Here is a 16,683-nt window from a genome sequence, read left to right on the forward strand (position 1 = left end):
CCGCTACTGTCTGAATCATAGGTATCATATTTTATTTTTGCTGCTTTGCAAGCTGCCTTGCAAGAAGCTCATCTTGTTTAGCCTCTTTTTTTAAATACCTTTGTTTTGTCATCACCAGAGCTTTCTCTGCAACCATTGTATCATGCAGGTTGACCCTATTTTCTTGTTACAGCCAACTTCTCATATTTGTAATCTGAAGGACCTTGCATACGTCTCTTTTTCCAGATCTTCCTGCTCTCATGCCAAGTTGTTTCTTCTGATTTTATACTGCCTTTTCTTCCCCACCTCATTAGTAATCAGAGCCCCTCTTACTACTCTTAAAGGCATCCCAGAAAGTCAAAATTGAATTTACAAAGCTTTTCAGACTTGTTCCTGGGCTTCTTCCCCATAAAGGACATTAGAATTAAACCGCCAAATCCTATCTCTGCTCTCTGGTGTCCTTTCTTTCCATCTCATTGGCACAGGAGAATGATCAGATCCCACATTTATGCCAATTGCAGTTTCACAGGTATCCCAGCAAAGAAGCAAAAATATAGTTAATACTGGAATAAGATAGATGTCTGCACAAATTAAACATAAAGTCTTTCTTGAATGGAGAATTCCACCTCCACATATCTATCCAATTCGAGATAAATAGCCAATCCCGAAAATTCTTAGGAAATCTTTTAGTTACCATATCTCTTTCATTATTCTTGTCCAGGACCAGATTCATTAGTGGATTGAAATCCCCTGCCAATATCAGTTCACCCTCTTTGAACCAATCCAGGTCCTTAATAAATCTGACAACAACAAAAATCAGCTTGGGCCACATTGGGAACATATACACTTGAAATTATAACCAAAATATTATCCAGCTGCCCTTTAACCATTCTGGTCGCTCAGTGCCCATCCAATTTCCTCCCTTACAAAAACTGCAGTCCCTTTTGTTTTGTTATTGGCAAAAGAATGATATAAATGCCCTTGACAGATCTTACTCAGAATATGACTGTCAGTGGAACCAATATGTGATTCTTGTATGCACATAACATTAACTATATAACATGTTTATATACTGGGAAATCTTTTTTTCCCCTTTTTACAGGATAGTTTAGCCCATTCGCATTCCATGAAATACATCTTAATTTAGTCATGTTTATTTAGTATGTCAGGTTCTCAGTGTGTGGTGAGTCAGTTTCCAAAACTGATCTTAAAATGGAAAAATAAAAAAAAGGAAAAGGAAAAAGAAAGGGGGGAAACCAAGAAAGACAAAAAGTAAACAGCAAACACAGCACAGAACAGCAGTGTTCATATAGTACACCTATAACCACTAAACTCTATTTTAATTATTTAGGTATCAGCATGTACTTCATTCAGAACAGAGCTCTGCTGGGGAAACTTGTCATCTTCAAGGACTGATTCAGAGTATTTGGATGACTTAGAAAATTTATTTTTTTCTTCCATTGCCTTTGCTTGCTCAATTGATTTTATTGTAAGCCGTTGACTGTTACAGAGGATGGAAAGTCTGAAGGGAGTGCCCCATCTGTGTTTTATTTTCTTCATTTTGTAAGGATATCTGGGTGTCAGACAGAATTCCAATCTTATTGCTTTCAATAGTCAGTATCTCATTTGGCCAATATCTATAGGATATAGCTTTCCCCTTCTCCAGTCCCTATGGTAGTCCACTTCGTTTTGCATTCTTCTTCCTGACCTCCCGTTGCATTACTTCAAGGCTATTATGTATTCTCTCCAGTTGTATTTCTAAAGCTCTGTTAACATTCTTTGATTCCCAAAGCACTGTTTTATAGTCATCCTGCCCTATCTGGTTTTTTTTTAATCTTTTCATACTACACTGAGACCTTCTCTGATATTTTACCTACTATGGAATCCAGACTATCAGTGCTACCTGATATTACATCGACCTTATCCTTAATCTTTTAATTTTTGCTCTCCATCTTTTTTCCAGGTCTCCCAAAACCTCATCCAGCATTTTCTCATTTTTTTTCTCTTTCCTTCTCTCTTTCCTGATACGCTTTCAAGTTCTTTTCCTCAAAAGTTTCAAGTTCTTTGTTAAATATTTCTTGGATCTTTTCTGTAGATATAGAACTCCCTCCAGCCTCCTCGTCCTCTTTCACATCCAGGCTTCTTTATTTTCTGCCTGTCATCTTCTTCATGAAAGATGTTATCTTTAGTTGACTATCCTGTGGAAGCATAAAAATGAGTCAGAATACAGTCCGTAATAAAGGGTAGTGAGAAGGCAATCCCTTCATTTTCCCTTCCTCTTCCAAAGCACTTCCTCTATTTCACTTTTGCCTGTTTCTCTCTTTCCCTACTTCCCAAATCTCACTGCCCTTTTCTACTTTACCCTTTCCTTCCTTCTTCTTACTTCCTTCCCAAATTTCCTCCCCTTGTCTCCCTCACCTTAACTCCCCCTTCCCCTTAAGATACCAATGAGAAGCCAATAGGAACTAAAGTAGATTGGTAGATTAGCCAATAAAAAGATTGCTCCTAAGGTGCTTAACTATATCCTATGAGAGACTAATAAACCAATAAATAACTACGGACTTCATGTGTTCCTTTAATCCATTTGTAATGCCTCAGGAAGACTATTATGACTTTAGTATGGTACCTTAGTTGTATTTTGGAGTGTGTGTCGAAGGAAGAATTGTTCCCTCTTCTGGTCTTCAGAAGGCAGGAGAATTTTTTTAGGATGGCCAGATGAAAAAGAGGACAAAACCCCAGCACCTTCAATAGTTGTGTATAAGAGGCAATTTCAGCAAGTGTTATACTTTTATACCGCTCCAGTCTTAGGAACACAGAAACCTGCACTAGTGCTGGTCAGACTATTTGTCTACCCTGCTGCGTCTGTAGTGCCACCAGTGGCTATGCAGGATCGCAGGCAGTTGTCTTCTTCATCACCTGCTACCTGACACTTTTTTTAAAAATTGGAGATGCCAGGGATTGATTCTGGGAAATTTTGTATGCCAAGTGTGTGCTCTGCTACTAAGCTCTGTAAGTCTTTTCCCTCCACAATGCAGATATGACCCAATGCCTGCATGCAAACAGCCAATTGAATGGCAACCCTGTTTGTATATTTTGAGTCATCTATTTTGAGGAGAATAAATTGCACAAACATGATTGGAGGGCCTTGGTTCACATGGGAGATTTCTGCTGGAAGGAAGGGACTTGTACCTCTTCAGCATCATTACATGATTTTAGCTGTGGGCTCCAGTGACTGCATGAATTGGGGCCTAGTTTTCCATTAACTTTAACTAAATATTAACTCTACTCCCCCAGTTTTAAGCCCTCATCCTAATATCAATATTACCAAGGCAGTAATCTCAGTTTCCCTTACACAGGATTAACCAGGGCCAGTGCTTTTACCTCACCATGTATTTAAAGTTAGTCTGTGGGAAGTTTTCTAACTTTCCAACGCAACAAAGAGTTTGTATCTGTCAATCTGATGAAGTTGAGGACATTATACATTACTTACTAAGCTGCCCCCTATATAAGTCCCCAAGGTTAAAATTTCTTTCCTGCATCCTTTGCTTGTCAAATAGACCTCCCCTGGAGCAGATATGCATTCTTTTAGCAATCAATGACATATTTATAACTACTCAGGTGGCAAAATTTGCTCTAGCTGCAGGAAAGGTAAGAGTTAGATACCAAAAACACATCGAGGGATGAGTGGGATGTGCCACAGTGCTATTATGACCGTAATATCTATACACTAAGACATGGGGTGGGTCGGGGTATCTTTCGCTCAGGAGAGGAAATTTTACTTGAAATGTTGTTCTTCTACTCTATGTTGTCAAACTGTGTTTTGTTGTAATATAACCTGTATTTTCCTTTTCTTGTGTTTAATTGTGGTAGCCTATGGCTCTGAACAATAAAGAAAGATTTCATTTCATGTATTTAAAGTTAGTGTGTGGCTTTGATTGGGAGCTCATTATGTTCATTATCAGAATTCTAGCTCCCTTCTCGTGTACAAGTGTTGCGCTCCTTCCTGCACTCCTGTATCTTCAAAGGTACAGGGAATCCATGCTAATGGAATATGTTTTTACAATGCATTTTTGAAAGACTCATTTTATACTCCCACGGTATCAGTATATATATTTAATATCCAAGAATCATATAAGGTAGCAATCATAGTTCCTCTAATGGAAAAAGTGCTTTTCAAATATATTAAAAGCCACTGTGTCTCAGATCAATGTTTTGTACTGGAAGGACTGTTTTCTGCTCTTTAAAATTTTTTTCAGGTGGTGAATGAATGAATGAGGGCCCATATCACTGGTGGTGGAACAGGAAGAGCCATGTTCTTCTGCTTCCTCCGACTAAGTTGACTCACACGGTTAACAGTGGTGCAACATATCTCAACCAACATACCTTGCGTTGCTCAGCAGGCTTGCCCTTTGGGAAGCTTCCAATGTACAGAATGGCTCGTATTTTGGACAGAAAAATCACCAGCACCTATTATTTAAATTCAGAATCTATTTGAGGCTCAGTCCTGATGGTGTTTCCTTTATCTTTTGAAAAATGATAGCAAGTTAGGGACAATTCTAACACTACAGCAGCAAACCATCAGAGAAATCCTGCAAAGCACACTACAGACAAAAGGTGAAGTTAGCGTTTTCTTAATGAGCTATATTTCCCCCCACAATGCACTAATGTGAAATGGTTCAGAACATTCAAGCTGTATACAGTTCATACATGTATCAGGATAATTATATTCCCATTACACAGACATAGCTCTGTTTTAATTCCTTCCTTCCTGCAACCTCTGATAAATTATGCCTTGTTTACTTTAGATGGCTGATCTGAAAGCAAGGATCAGTAACCATTCTGTGATATGTTAGAAGTAGTAAATAGAAAGAAAAACAAACCATCAGTGAGCCAGACATTATTAGATTTGGACATCAGTATTAGATTTGGAAGTAATGGAAGTCTGTCTATGATAGCTGAAGACTTCCATATTCAAAGACTAAGTACCAGATATTAAGTTTAAATAACACTGTGCTGCATCTTACCAGTCACTGTTGGAAATGGAAATCAGGACTAGATGCCTCCCCCCCCCTTTCTGATAAAGCAGGGGAGGGGAACCTTTTTGGCTCTATGGGCCAGATCATCAGCCTGTAAGCCTTATGGGTCAAATTTGACAAACAGGCAGGGCTGTTCACCTGTCAATCAAATAATGTCATTATGATAGGGTTGGGAGCAAAGGAAAGAAAGAATTCTTGCGTTCCTGTGTCTCTCCCACACACACAAGGGAAAGAAGAAAGCCTGCATTTTACAATGCAGTCTTCCTTCTCTCACTTACCACAGTGGTAATGGTGGAAGCAGGATGGAGGGAAGAATTCTTTTCCCCCTTCATTCAGCCCCTGCCGCCACCCACCCCCCAGCAGCTCCTTTGCGATAATAAGGTGCTGATGGGTGGTAGAAGAAAGCCTTGCTAAAGGAGGGGGAAGTGGTTTCCATTCAAAGGGCTCCCAGTGTGTTTACCCCAGCAGCAGCAATGGGGAGGGGAGAAAAAATCCTCTGCTTCCATCCCCTCTCTCGCTACCACTGTCATTGCTTACCAGGCAGACAGTGGAGAGGAACAAAGGGGAGAAAGAATTCTTCCTTTCATCGTGTCACTTGGGGAAAAAAGGTAAGTTCTTCTCTTACCCCAGTGGTGACAGAGGCAGTGGGGAGGAAGCAGATCCTTATTTCTCCCATCCCTGCCGCCGCCACTGCTGCCACTGCTGGGGTAAGTGCACTGGGAGGGAGAAGTGGTTTCTTCTTAATGGAAACCACTTCCCTCTCCTTGAGCAAGACATGCCCCTACCTAATAACAAGGTTTCACCAACATTATGGATCCATCCCACTGGTTTCCGTGCCTTATCAGCCCAGGTATTATAGTGGCTGCTGGGCCCAAAGATGTGGCACAGCTGTGGAATTTACTCCTCCAGCCATTAGGCACATGACATACCTCAGCTGGAGTTGCTCAACAATTTATGTTAACTCTTGATAATCCACCAGAGGCACTTCACCATAAAGAAGATAATAGCATGACAATTACTACCACCTGTGAACCAACAGAAAAGCTAAAGAAAAATAACCCAATGTACATATTTCAAAATGATAAATCACAAAAATGGAACCCAAAACAGTTATTGAAGCACAGGGATCCAGTTCAGGTCTCCATTCAGTCCATTTGGCACCATTGTCTTCAAAGAGAATAATAAAGAGAGTAATATATAAGGGTAAGTGGGTTTACAGTATTCTTTTCCAACAATCGGCCGTTTTGTTGTTGTTTTAAACCACCAGAGACACTCACCGTTAGTAATTAATGACTTAACATATTTTTATCTTTTGCCTTTTATAGTGTATGCCTAACAAGTCAGAAGGCCACTTCAGAAGACTCTGTCGAAATGCATTTGGCTATGCTTTGTCTTATCTTGCAGTAGCATTGTTTTTTTTACAGCTGCAGAATTTTATGGTTTTTATATTCTGTTTTCTGTATTCTACTTTATATGTGCATTGATTCAATACCATATGCAGCATTTTAGCAGTGATTTTATGTTAGTTTAACAATATATGTGTACTAAGTGTTTATGTTTCATTTTGGTTTTCATATATGCACCTTAACTTTTTTTTTGAGCATTGTACCACCAGTGTAACTATTATCTTCATAGAGATCTTGGGTGCTAAAGCAAGTCTGAAGTGTACAGCCTCCCTCATGTTGGAGAGGGGTGAGCATCAGAACTGTCGCTCTCTGCCAGTGTGGGGCTAGGTGCTTGTGGATTTGGTGGATCGAGAATTTTGACATTAGGAGGGGAAGCATGGTCTGTTTTGAGAAGGCCGGCTGCTGCTAAAGTCACTGTTGCAGGTGGAGTATCTGTTGGTGTGAAAGGATGTGAAGGCACAGGATGTGAAGACATATTGGGACTGGTGAATTTCATCTCGCTTTCGCAACCAAAGGCATAGTCTTGCACACCAAACAGTTTGGTCCCCGCAAAGGCTACTGATACCAGATTTGACTAGAGAGTGACTTCTGCATATAAGCATTTCAGCCACAGACATCTTATGACTACCTCTGCTGCCATAGCACCCTCCCTCCTGCAAGGGTCGGAGTTCTAGATCTTGGGGTTCCCTGTGTGAAGGCTTGGTCTGCTTCTTGGCCTTCCCCTGATTTCTTCATAGGGGTGTGGGGACTTCTCATCAGCCAATGAAAATATGGGGTTAGCTGTAGGGAATTGTGATCTGGGTTCTGCACACTGTCTATCTAATATATTGAGGGAATCCTCCTGCGGGGTAGAGGATGTGGGCCTGTGGTGTTTGAGGCACAGCCTGGCTCAGCTCCTCTGGAATATTGGCCAGAAGTTCCTCTTTAATCTGTTTAACCATGGGCTCCTTCAGGGTTTGCCTACAGGCCATAGGGGGGAGAGCCCATGACCTCCTTCTGATAATCTTCTTCTGTAGCCACGCTGCCTTCTGAGAGCTGTACCTTCTCCCTTCACCAATTAGGAGAAAGGCAGGGAGAGTGGAGTATTGATAGGCAGCCGGCATGTAGCAGGGCTTGAATGCAGGGGCAGACCCAGCCCTTTTCCATGGTTGTAGCAGAAGTCAAGTGCTGAGAAGATTATGCAGAAGATCCTTCCTTATATAGCTTACTCCCTGAGGCCTGGATTGGGATCTGGGTGGTGACATTTGTGTTGGGGCTGTAGGCCCCAAATCCAGTTGCTTGGTGGCTGCGTTTCTTGCTGCTATGCTGCATACTGTGGCCTTGCCTGTGGCTACCACTGACAAATGTGACTTGCAAGCATGCCAGTTTGCTCAGTGAATCTCAAGAAGAGGTAGGAAAGGTAGATTGGTTTCTGAAAAAAATAATTTTTCTTTCTTTCAGGATGGAGGATATAAAAGGATGTAAAGCTTAAGGTGGAGGACTGAGAGCAGGAAATCAAAGTCCAAAGGGATGAGAGTAAAGAGATGTAAAGAGAAGCTGTCGCAGTAGAATGTAAAGCAGGAAGAATTGGGTCCTTGTACAGTAGAGCCCTGCTTTACAGTGCTTCGCTTTATAGCAATTCGCTAATACAGCGGTCTCAATTAGACGCAATTAGACTAAAGCCCCACTTATACGGCACTTGTTCTGCTTTTACGGGGGTTTACAGGCATCGCGCGCCATTCTCAATGGGTTCCTCTTTACAGCAGTTATTGCTTTACAGCAGGGGTCCCGCCGTATGAGTGGGGCTCTACTGTAGATCTGCTCTGAAAAAAGGCAGGAAGCAAAATGAGACCTCTACAGGAAGGGAGGGCTGACAGCTTCTTTTGAAGAAACTGAGTTTCCTGCCTTAGAGTGAAATAGGAAGTCTAAACCCACATGAAGACATCCAACACCTAAAGGAGAGACACTACAAATTCAAATTTAGAAAATGCTATATAAGCACTACATTATCATAATTTGATAGTAAATCAGTCAGACTATTTCTAATTAAGAATTATTTCAGTAGAGGGTTCTGAATTCTCTACTGGTGTCAAAATCCTTTTGCTTCCTGTTGTCTGTGCTCTCTATCCTACTGTAGCCATGCTAAAGTAATGCCATGGTGATCACTTTAAAGCATTCTGTAATAGCAAGTTTTGTTATCAGCCTGTTCTCCTTAATGATGCAATATAGTGAATGGGGAAATGCAAACTGGAATGGTCTATTTACCAGAACAGATGTTCACATATGAATGTAGTGTACATTACTCTTTTTATAACAGAAAACACCAGTCATTGATGAGAAAGAAAAAGACTGTTTAATTTCAAAAATTATTTTGGCTGACAGTAAATCACTCATCATTTATGAAAATACTCTCAGATTAATAATATTGTACATTTAAAAGCCAACATATTTATTGTGCAAAGAGTCAGAGAGGCCACCATGATTTCAGAAAGGAAACTGATTCTGTTCAGATATGTTTTTAGAAGATTTGTAATGATTGTCATAATTTGATAGTACAATTGGATTGTTTTGAAGTACTCTTGCGTTAGTAGTGAAAAATTCTGGAATTAGGAATGCAGTAATGAAAAGAGATTTCTCCCAAGAGTACAGTGCACAGATTAATCCAAACTTCAGTGTGTGTGGAGTGTCAAAACTGCTTCCAGGTGATCAGTCTGGGAAGTTTTACTAAATTTACTGGCTCCCCTGCCCCCCCCGCCCATTCAAGCCACCGAGGAATATGTGTATGACCAGGAGAGGCTAATTGCTTTTGTGAATTTACTGGCAAGGATGGATTAACCATTTTCCAGCAAAATGTATGTGCATGGATGCTTTTACACGGGCATCTTTCACAAAAAAAGTCATAATATTTTATTTTGCTGTAGGTTAAAATCTGAACAGTTTTAAAATTAGCAAATTCAGTTGCGCCATTTGTTATGTATGGAAATGGTAATAGCTAATAGGGTATACATAAATAACAAAATTATTAATTACTAGTAAAGTATAGGTATTGACATTTTCAATAAATTATTTCACTGTTTGTTTAAACTATTATTTATAAATAAAATTTATAATTAGTTAAAAATAATATAATAATAATAATAAACTTTATTTCTACCCCGCCCTTTTTCCAATAGGACTCAGAGCGGCTTACAACTAAAAACAACACCATTAAAACATACAAAGTATACAATTAAAAATAGAATTAAACTTTGAGAAAAATTAAAACCATAAAACATACGTTAAAAACAGCAGACAATTTAAAATAATAAGACCATATAATGTAGTCAGCAATCCTAGGACACTTAATCCTAGTCATTCTCTATCCCAAATGCCCATTGAAATAAAACAGTCTTTACTTGTCGCCGGAAAGATGGCAAGGAGGGAGCTAATCGCACCTCACTCGGAAGGGAGTTCCATAGCCTAGGGGCAGCCACCAAAAAGGCCAAATCATACTAAGCCAAATCATACTCAGAGCAGAGCCCCTGAAATTAATGGAGTTAAATCCATTGATTTCAATGGGTCAGAGTAGATATCCAACATTAGTCATAGAGTAATGGTCGATATCATCCTTTGACAGAATTTGCTGATTTACGTCCCCTCATCCATTTTTAGGAACCCTAAAAAGGTTCATAAAGGTTCACACCTTTGTTAAACTACATTTATTTGCATAGAAAAATATTTACCATAGGCATTAACTATCACAGCAGATAAATGGCATTTATTTAAAATTAAAGAAGATAGCTAAAAAGTTTCTGTGGGTTATTGCAACAGTACAAGAATACAAGATGCTCCCATTTAATAAAAAAATGTAAAAGAAACTGAAAGCTAAAGCAGGATACAAAACGGAAGGCTCTGCTATTTATTCTCCTTTGCTATATTACAAACTCTTGTTTTTGAATGCTCTAATTCTGTATTTTCTGGTTTAAACATCTCTATTCAAAGTGTGTCTGTACAGACTTCAGCTTCCACTCATCACAATCTTGTTGTCATGTAATTGTCCTGAAAAATTGTCTCTTGTTTCACAACAGAGGTGCTGCTACTGAAGTCCTGCTCATTGTCCAGCAAAACCTTTGATGTGGGCAAATCAGGCTCCTGTACCACAGCCTTCTTCATTTCAGAAACAACAGCTTTCTCATCCAGTTTATAATCCAGACACTCATTTTTAGCCTGATTATTAGCGCCCACTGGACAGCTTTCACTGAAACCCTGCATGTTTAGTTCACAGTTCACAACCAACACTTTCACTCCCAATTCAGTATCTTTCTCACATTGTTCTTCAGCTTGTTGATGGGAAACTTCTTCAGAGATTGAGTATATTTTATTTGTCCTTTGCTCAGTACAGCTGTTTTTTGATTGTCTGTGAAAGAACCCAAACTTCTTTACATCAGTCACAAAGTTCACTTTCTTCTGCTTTTCCTTGGTGCACTCTCTTGTTATCATTGCTGACCCATTGCTCTGGCTGTGAGCTTCAGAGACTCTTGCCACTGCGCTTGGGTGAATCATTGTGGTTACGTCAAAAAGGCTAAGGGTTTTCTTCTTAACTTTCTCATCTCCATTTTTGTTTCCTTCATCAGATTCTGGCAAAGAGGATGTTTCTCTGCTGATTTTTGAGGACTGAAAATTAGATGGTTTGTTCCCTTTTAACAAACCCAGGACTTCAAAGCGAAAACTGGAAATATCTTGCTTTAACTCCTAAAACATTAGAAGAAAATGCTATTCTTAAAAGGAAGATTTGATTTTAAAGACCATGTATTCATCTTATAAGTGCTGGATAATCATAAAATTGCTATTTGAATAAGTATCTCACTATGAGTAGCAAAAAGGTTTTCAGCTGCTGAGAGTTGAAACTTGGGTTTGGGGGTGCAGTGTGGTGTTGGAGGGGGAAGGAGGAAATTCATAAAGTTCAGTTGAGGCCACTCTATAGTAGTCCCCCCTCTCCCCTCCCTCCATGTCAATTGTTTCATACAAGGTGAATGCAGTCTGCCTAGGGAACTGTTGTGAGATATATAAAAAAGTTTAGCTCCCTATGAATTTTTCGTAAATCCTCCCCACCATACTGTGATGTCATTATGTCACTGTCAGTGGAACCTGTAGCCCAAAGAGGGCACTGGAAGTATATCCCTTTCTGTGTTTGTCATGTTCATGCTGAGTGACACAACAGCCATGGAAAGATTTTTTTACTGGACTCTAATGGCTTATGAACAAAACCTTGGGCCACAAGTATAATATTTACGTTTCTGAATAAATATAGTACACAATTTCCTGAAGGTCAATTCCTAAAATTCCATTCTGAGATTTATAATACAAAGAAGAAATATCAAGAAATGTGCAAAATCATTTAGTTGCCCAGCAGTCATCCATAATGTAGGATGCATGTGTAGCATGCTTTAAAAAGTGGTTCCATTGAAATTCACTTGTTAAAGCTGAACTTTGTGGCAGATGTTCATTTTTGTGTCTCTAAATGCCAGGAATTGTCAGAGTTTCAAGGGCCGCTCAATTCAAGAAGGTGGCTGTTTTATGTATAAGCATAAAAGCTTCATTTACAAAGCTGAAAGTTTGCACAGATTTTCATTTCGATGTCCTTGGCTCACATCTAAAGACCAGAAATTGTCAGAGTTTCAAGGAGTTTGCAATCCATAACGGCAGGCAGCAGACATTAGATTCCATCTCCAAGTGGTCATCACTTTTGATCTTAAATCTGCATGCAGAAGGGATCTACAGGTAGGCTACAGAAGGCATGGATGAACACTGAACTAAGTGAGGTTGAGAAGACATGGTTTGTGAGTGGTTTGGAATGGTTTAGCAGTCATGGAATAAGAGGAGAGGTCCTCTTGTGGATCAGGAATTGGTTAAGTAGCAGGAAGCAGAGAGTAGGAATAAATGGACAGTTCTCCCAATGAAGGGCTGTAGAAAGGATTGAGATTGGGACCTGTGCTTTTTAAATGGTTCCCAAACAATCTAGAGTAAGGGATGAGCAGTAAGGTGGCCACGTTTGCTGATGATACTAAGTTGTTCAGGGTTGTTAAAACAAAAACGAATTGAGAAAGGACCTCTCCAAACTGAGTGAATGGGTGGTAAAATGGCAAATGAAATATAGAATCGTAGAATTGGAAGGTGTCTATAAGGCCAATAAGTCCAACCCCCTGCTCAATGCAGGAATCCAAATTAAAGCATACCTGACAGGTGCCTGTCCAGCTGCCTCTTGAATGCCTCCAGTGTTGGAGAGCCCACCACCTCCCTAGGTAATTGGTTCCATTGCCATACCACTCTGTTACGAAGTTTTCCTGATGTTCAGTCAAAATTTGACTTCCTGTAACTTGACCCCATTATTCAGTGTTCTACACTCTGGCATGAGCAAGAAGAGATCCTGTGTGGCAACCTGTCAAGTACCTGAACAGTGTTATCATATCTCACCTCGGTCTTCTCTTTTCAAGGCTAAACATGCCCAGTTCTTTCAGTCTGCCCTCATAGGGCTTTGTTTCTAGTCCCCTGATCATCCTTGTTGCCCTCCTCTGAACCTGTTCCAGTTTGTCTGCATTCTTTCTAAAGTGCAGCGTCCAGAACCAGTGCCTAACCAGTGCCAAATAGAGGGGAACCAATATTTCATGTGATTTGGAAACTATACTTCTGTTAATGCAGACTAAAATACCATTTGCCTTTTTTGCAGCAACATCACGCTGTTGGCTCATATTCAGCTTGTGATCAACAACAATCCCAAGATCCTTCTTGCATATAGTATTGCTGAGCCAAGTATCCCCCGTCTTATGATTGTGCATTTGGGTTTTTTCCCCTAGGTGTAGAATTTTGCACTTATCCCTATCATTCTTTTGTTTTCAGCCCAACGCTCCAGCCTATCAAGATCTCTTTGAATTTTGTTTGTGTCTTCCAGGGTATTAGCTATCCTTCCCAATTTTGTATAATCTACAGATTTGATAAGCATTCCCTGCACCTCCTCGTCCAAGTTAAAAATGTTGAAGAGCACTGGGCCCAGGACCGAGCCCTGCGGTACCTGGTATTCCCTTGACCATTTGTCTATCAGTTTCAAGCTGCAATCCTGCCCCTTCAACTTGACATTTCCCAGGAGGGTCATAGACCCTCTTTTGGGGGAAGACTGAACCAAAGTAGGAATTGAGCACTTCTGCCTTTTCTGTGTCATCTGATATCATTTTGCCATCTACATTGAGTAGCTGTACCACCATTTCTTTTCTCTGTCTACTATGGATGTACCTGAAGAAAGCTTTTTTGTTGCTTTTCACCTTGGTGCAGCCAGCAGATATACTGACACTTTGGCTTCTTCTGCTGTCTTCCCCCTTTTTTCCTTGATGGAATTATTTGCAATTGTGCCTTTAGAATTTCCTTTTTTAGAAACTCCCATCCATCTTGGACTCCTTTTCTGATTAGGGTCACTTGCAATGGAACCTTACTTACCATTGTTCTGAGTTTATTAAAATCAGCTTCCCTGAAGTCCAGGGTACACGTATGGCTACTCTCAGCTTTTGCTTCCTTTAAAATCAAGACCTCAAGTATAGCATGGTCACTTTTCACCAGAGTTGCCATAACTGCCACTTCATCCACTAAGTCATCTCTGTTCGTTAAAATCAAGTCAAGGATAGTTGATCCTCTAGTTGCTTCTTCCAACCAAGTTATCTTCAACCAAGTTAGGAATTTCTTGGAGGGGCTGTACTTGGCAGAATTTCTCTCCCAACAGATATCGTGGGAGTTGAAGTCCCCCATTACTACATGCTTCCTTGAAACATTGGCAATTTGCTTTTCAAAAGTTTCATCCTCTCCTTGATTGGGAGGTCACTAGTAGACTCTAATCACCATGTTTTTTTATTCCTTGCTCCATTTATTTTAATCCAGATACTCTTAATAGAGCTGCCAAGCTCATCCTCCTGTATTTCTGTGCAGGGATATATATTTTTAATATATAGCATAACTCTTCCTCCCTTTCTATTCTTTCTATTGTTTTTGAACAAGTTTCAAGGATTCAATGTTTCTTTGCCTCTGCTTGACTGGGCTTCAGCCTTTTGCTTGCTGTCGCATGGGGCCCTTGTAATTCTTGTCCTGCAGACAGACCTCTAGTCTCGTCCTTAAGTGCCTGGAAGTGGTTCCCTAGTTCCACCAGTGAAGAGAGTACCTTCTAGCTTTTCTGCTCCCGTCACCCTTTTCCACAGAGTTTCCTCTTCTTTGTTGTTGCTCTCCAAAACAGTCTCCTCTTTGCCTTCTCTTATACTCTTCAGTGTGGCCACCCGCTGTTCCAGGCCCCTCACTTTTTCTTCTAACAATGCCACCAGCTTGGACTTGTTGCATGTTTACACCATTTGTTCTTAGGCAAGAAAACAAACATTGCACACACCTTGCAGGTCACCACCACTAGAGTGCCCTTCCCGTCCATAGTCTCTACTGCCTTTTGTTTCTTTCTTTCTACTTGTGTTGGAATGACCTGTGCTTTGTCTTGTTCTCCTATAGAGTAAATAGGAGTGTCCCACTGGTATGTGGTGCACTGTACAAGAAAAAAACATTTTAGGGACTTCCCCTGCAAAACTCCTCTGCCAAACTCCTGTTAGCTCTCCCAGTTCACTCGCTCTCAAAGAGAGCTGGCTCGCTTGTATATCCTCTGGACCAGTTGACACAATTTCCTCTGCTCTGCTCAGTTAGGAGTCAGAATGAAACAAGAAGGAAATAGAAGGAAGTTCAATGTAAACAAGTATAAAGTTATGCATATTTGAGCAAAGAATCTTAATTTTGCATATAAGCTCATGGTTCTGAACTGGAAGTGACTCATCAGGAATGAGACTTTGAGATCTTAGTGGACAGCTCAATGAAGATGTCAACCCAGTGTGTGGCAGCTGTCAAAAAGGCAAATTCCATGCTAGGGATCATTAGGAAAGGTATTAAAATAAAACTGCTGATATCATGTTGTATAAATCTATGATGCAGCCAGATTTGGAATATTGTATACAGTTCTGGTCACCTCACCTAAAAATATATTGTAGAGTTGGAAAAGCTTCAGAAAAGGGCAACCTGAATGATTAAAGGATGAAGCGACTTCCCTATGAGGAAAGGTAATTGGGGCCTTTTTAGTTTAGAGAAAAGGCAAGTTGGAGGAAATATGATAGAAATGTATACAATTATGTATGGCATAGAAAAAGTAGTTAGAGAAAGGTTTTTCTCCCTCTCTCACAACACTAGAACTCATGGACATTCAATGAAGCTGAATATTGGAAGATTCAGGACAGACAAAAGAAAGTACTCCTTCATGCAGCATGTAGTTAAACTATGGAATTTGCTTCCACAAGAGGCAGTGACAGCCACCAACGTGGATGGCTTTAAAAGAACATTAGACAAATCCATGGAAGATAAGTCTATCAATGGCTACTGGCCATGATGGCTGTGCTCTGCTACCATGGTCAGAGGCAGTATGCTTCTGAGAACAGTTGCTGGTAGCTGCAGGAGGGGAGAGCATGAACTAGATGGGCCACCAGCCTGATCCAGCAGGCTCTTATATTCTTATGGAATGTAGAGAAGAAAATATTTTGGAACTAAGAGTTATGAACAACCAGGTCTGATGACATATGTTTTACACAACTTTTGACCCCCAAGTTTAATGCAGTCCACAAGGAACTCAATAAACACTTGCTAGGCCACAATATAATCCATGACTAACCGGCAGTAGTTAGCCTTTTGAGTCAAATTGTATGACCGTAGTTGCCTCATCTATGTACATGTTAAACTCACATCACTTTACACGCTCACTCACACACCCCTCTGCCAGCTGACAACACTTCATGCATTTGATGACTTAATGCATCTACAAAAGCTTATGTCACAATAAATTTGTTAGGATTGTTGTATCCAGTGGTGGTGTTCAGTGGTGGTTCTGTCAGCAGAACTGGGAGGGGGGAATTTTGGTGACTTTCACCTCCTCCACACTCCCCCAACCTAAATCTGTCCCAGGGCGCTTGGGGAACTCTCCAGAGCAGATTTGTGGAAGGAGGGTTATGCAGGGAGGGGCAATTGCCAAAAAATGGTTCCATCCCTGTTTTGCTGACAGAAACCTTAATGTTTGGTGAGCAACAATGTTGGATACAACCCACAGTATTAACAGGTTTTTTGTTGATGCAATTGATGAAGATGTTGAGCCAGTATGTGGCAGCTACAATGAATGCAAACGACATTCTTGTGCTAGTGCAAATGGATTCCCCCTTCTTCTCCCCCAATGCATGCCCCATGCTGTTCTC

General features: G+C 40.4%; 1 protein-coding gene and 1 long non-coding RNA gene across 6 annotated transcripts in view; both read right to left on the reverse strand.

Annotated features, from left to right (window-relative positions):
• Positions 1-1,153: 1,153 nt before the first annotated feature.
• On the reverse strand, positions 1,154-5,853 carry LOC133385481 (uncharacterized). Its single transcript, XR_009762892.1, has 3 exons — positions 5,801-5,853; positions 4,363-4,446; positions 1,154-2,177 (listed from the first exon to the last, which is right to left on the reverse strand). It is a non-coding gene; the product is annotated as an uncharacterized LOC133385481 (long non-coding RNA).
• Positions 5,854-10,040: 4,187 nt separating this feature from the next.
• The window catches only part of TRPC4 (transient receptor potential cation channel subfamily C member 4), a 270,872-nt gene continuing 264,229 nt past the window's right edge, over positions 10,041-16,683 (reverse strand). For all 5 annotated transcript variants that reach the window (XM_061639275.1, XM_061639293.1, XM_061639284.1 and 2 more), the window contains exon 11: positions 10,041-11,131. In XM_061639275.1, coding sequence (XP_061495259.1) covers positions 10,412-11,131 — 720 coding nt within the window. In that variant the 3' untranslated portion in view covers positions 10,041-10,411. The remainder of the gene's footprint in view (positions 11,132-16,683) is intronic.

The sequence above is a fragment of the Rhineura floridana genome, chromosome 1, assembly GCF_030035675.1.
Source record: "Rhineura floridana isolate rRhiFlo1 chromosome 1, rRhiFlo1.hap2, whole genome shotgun sequence".
Taxonomy (NCBI): Eukaryota; Metazoa; Chordata; class Lepidosauria; order Squamata; family Rhineuridae; genus Rhineura; species Rhineura floridana.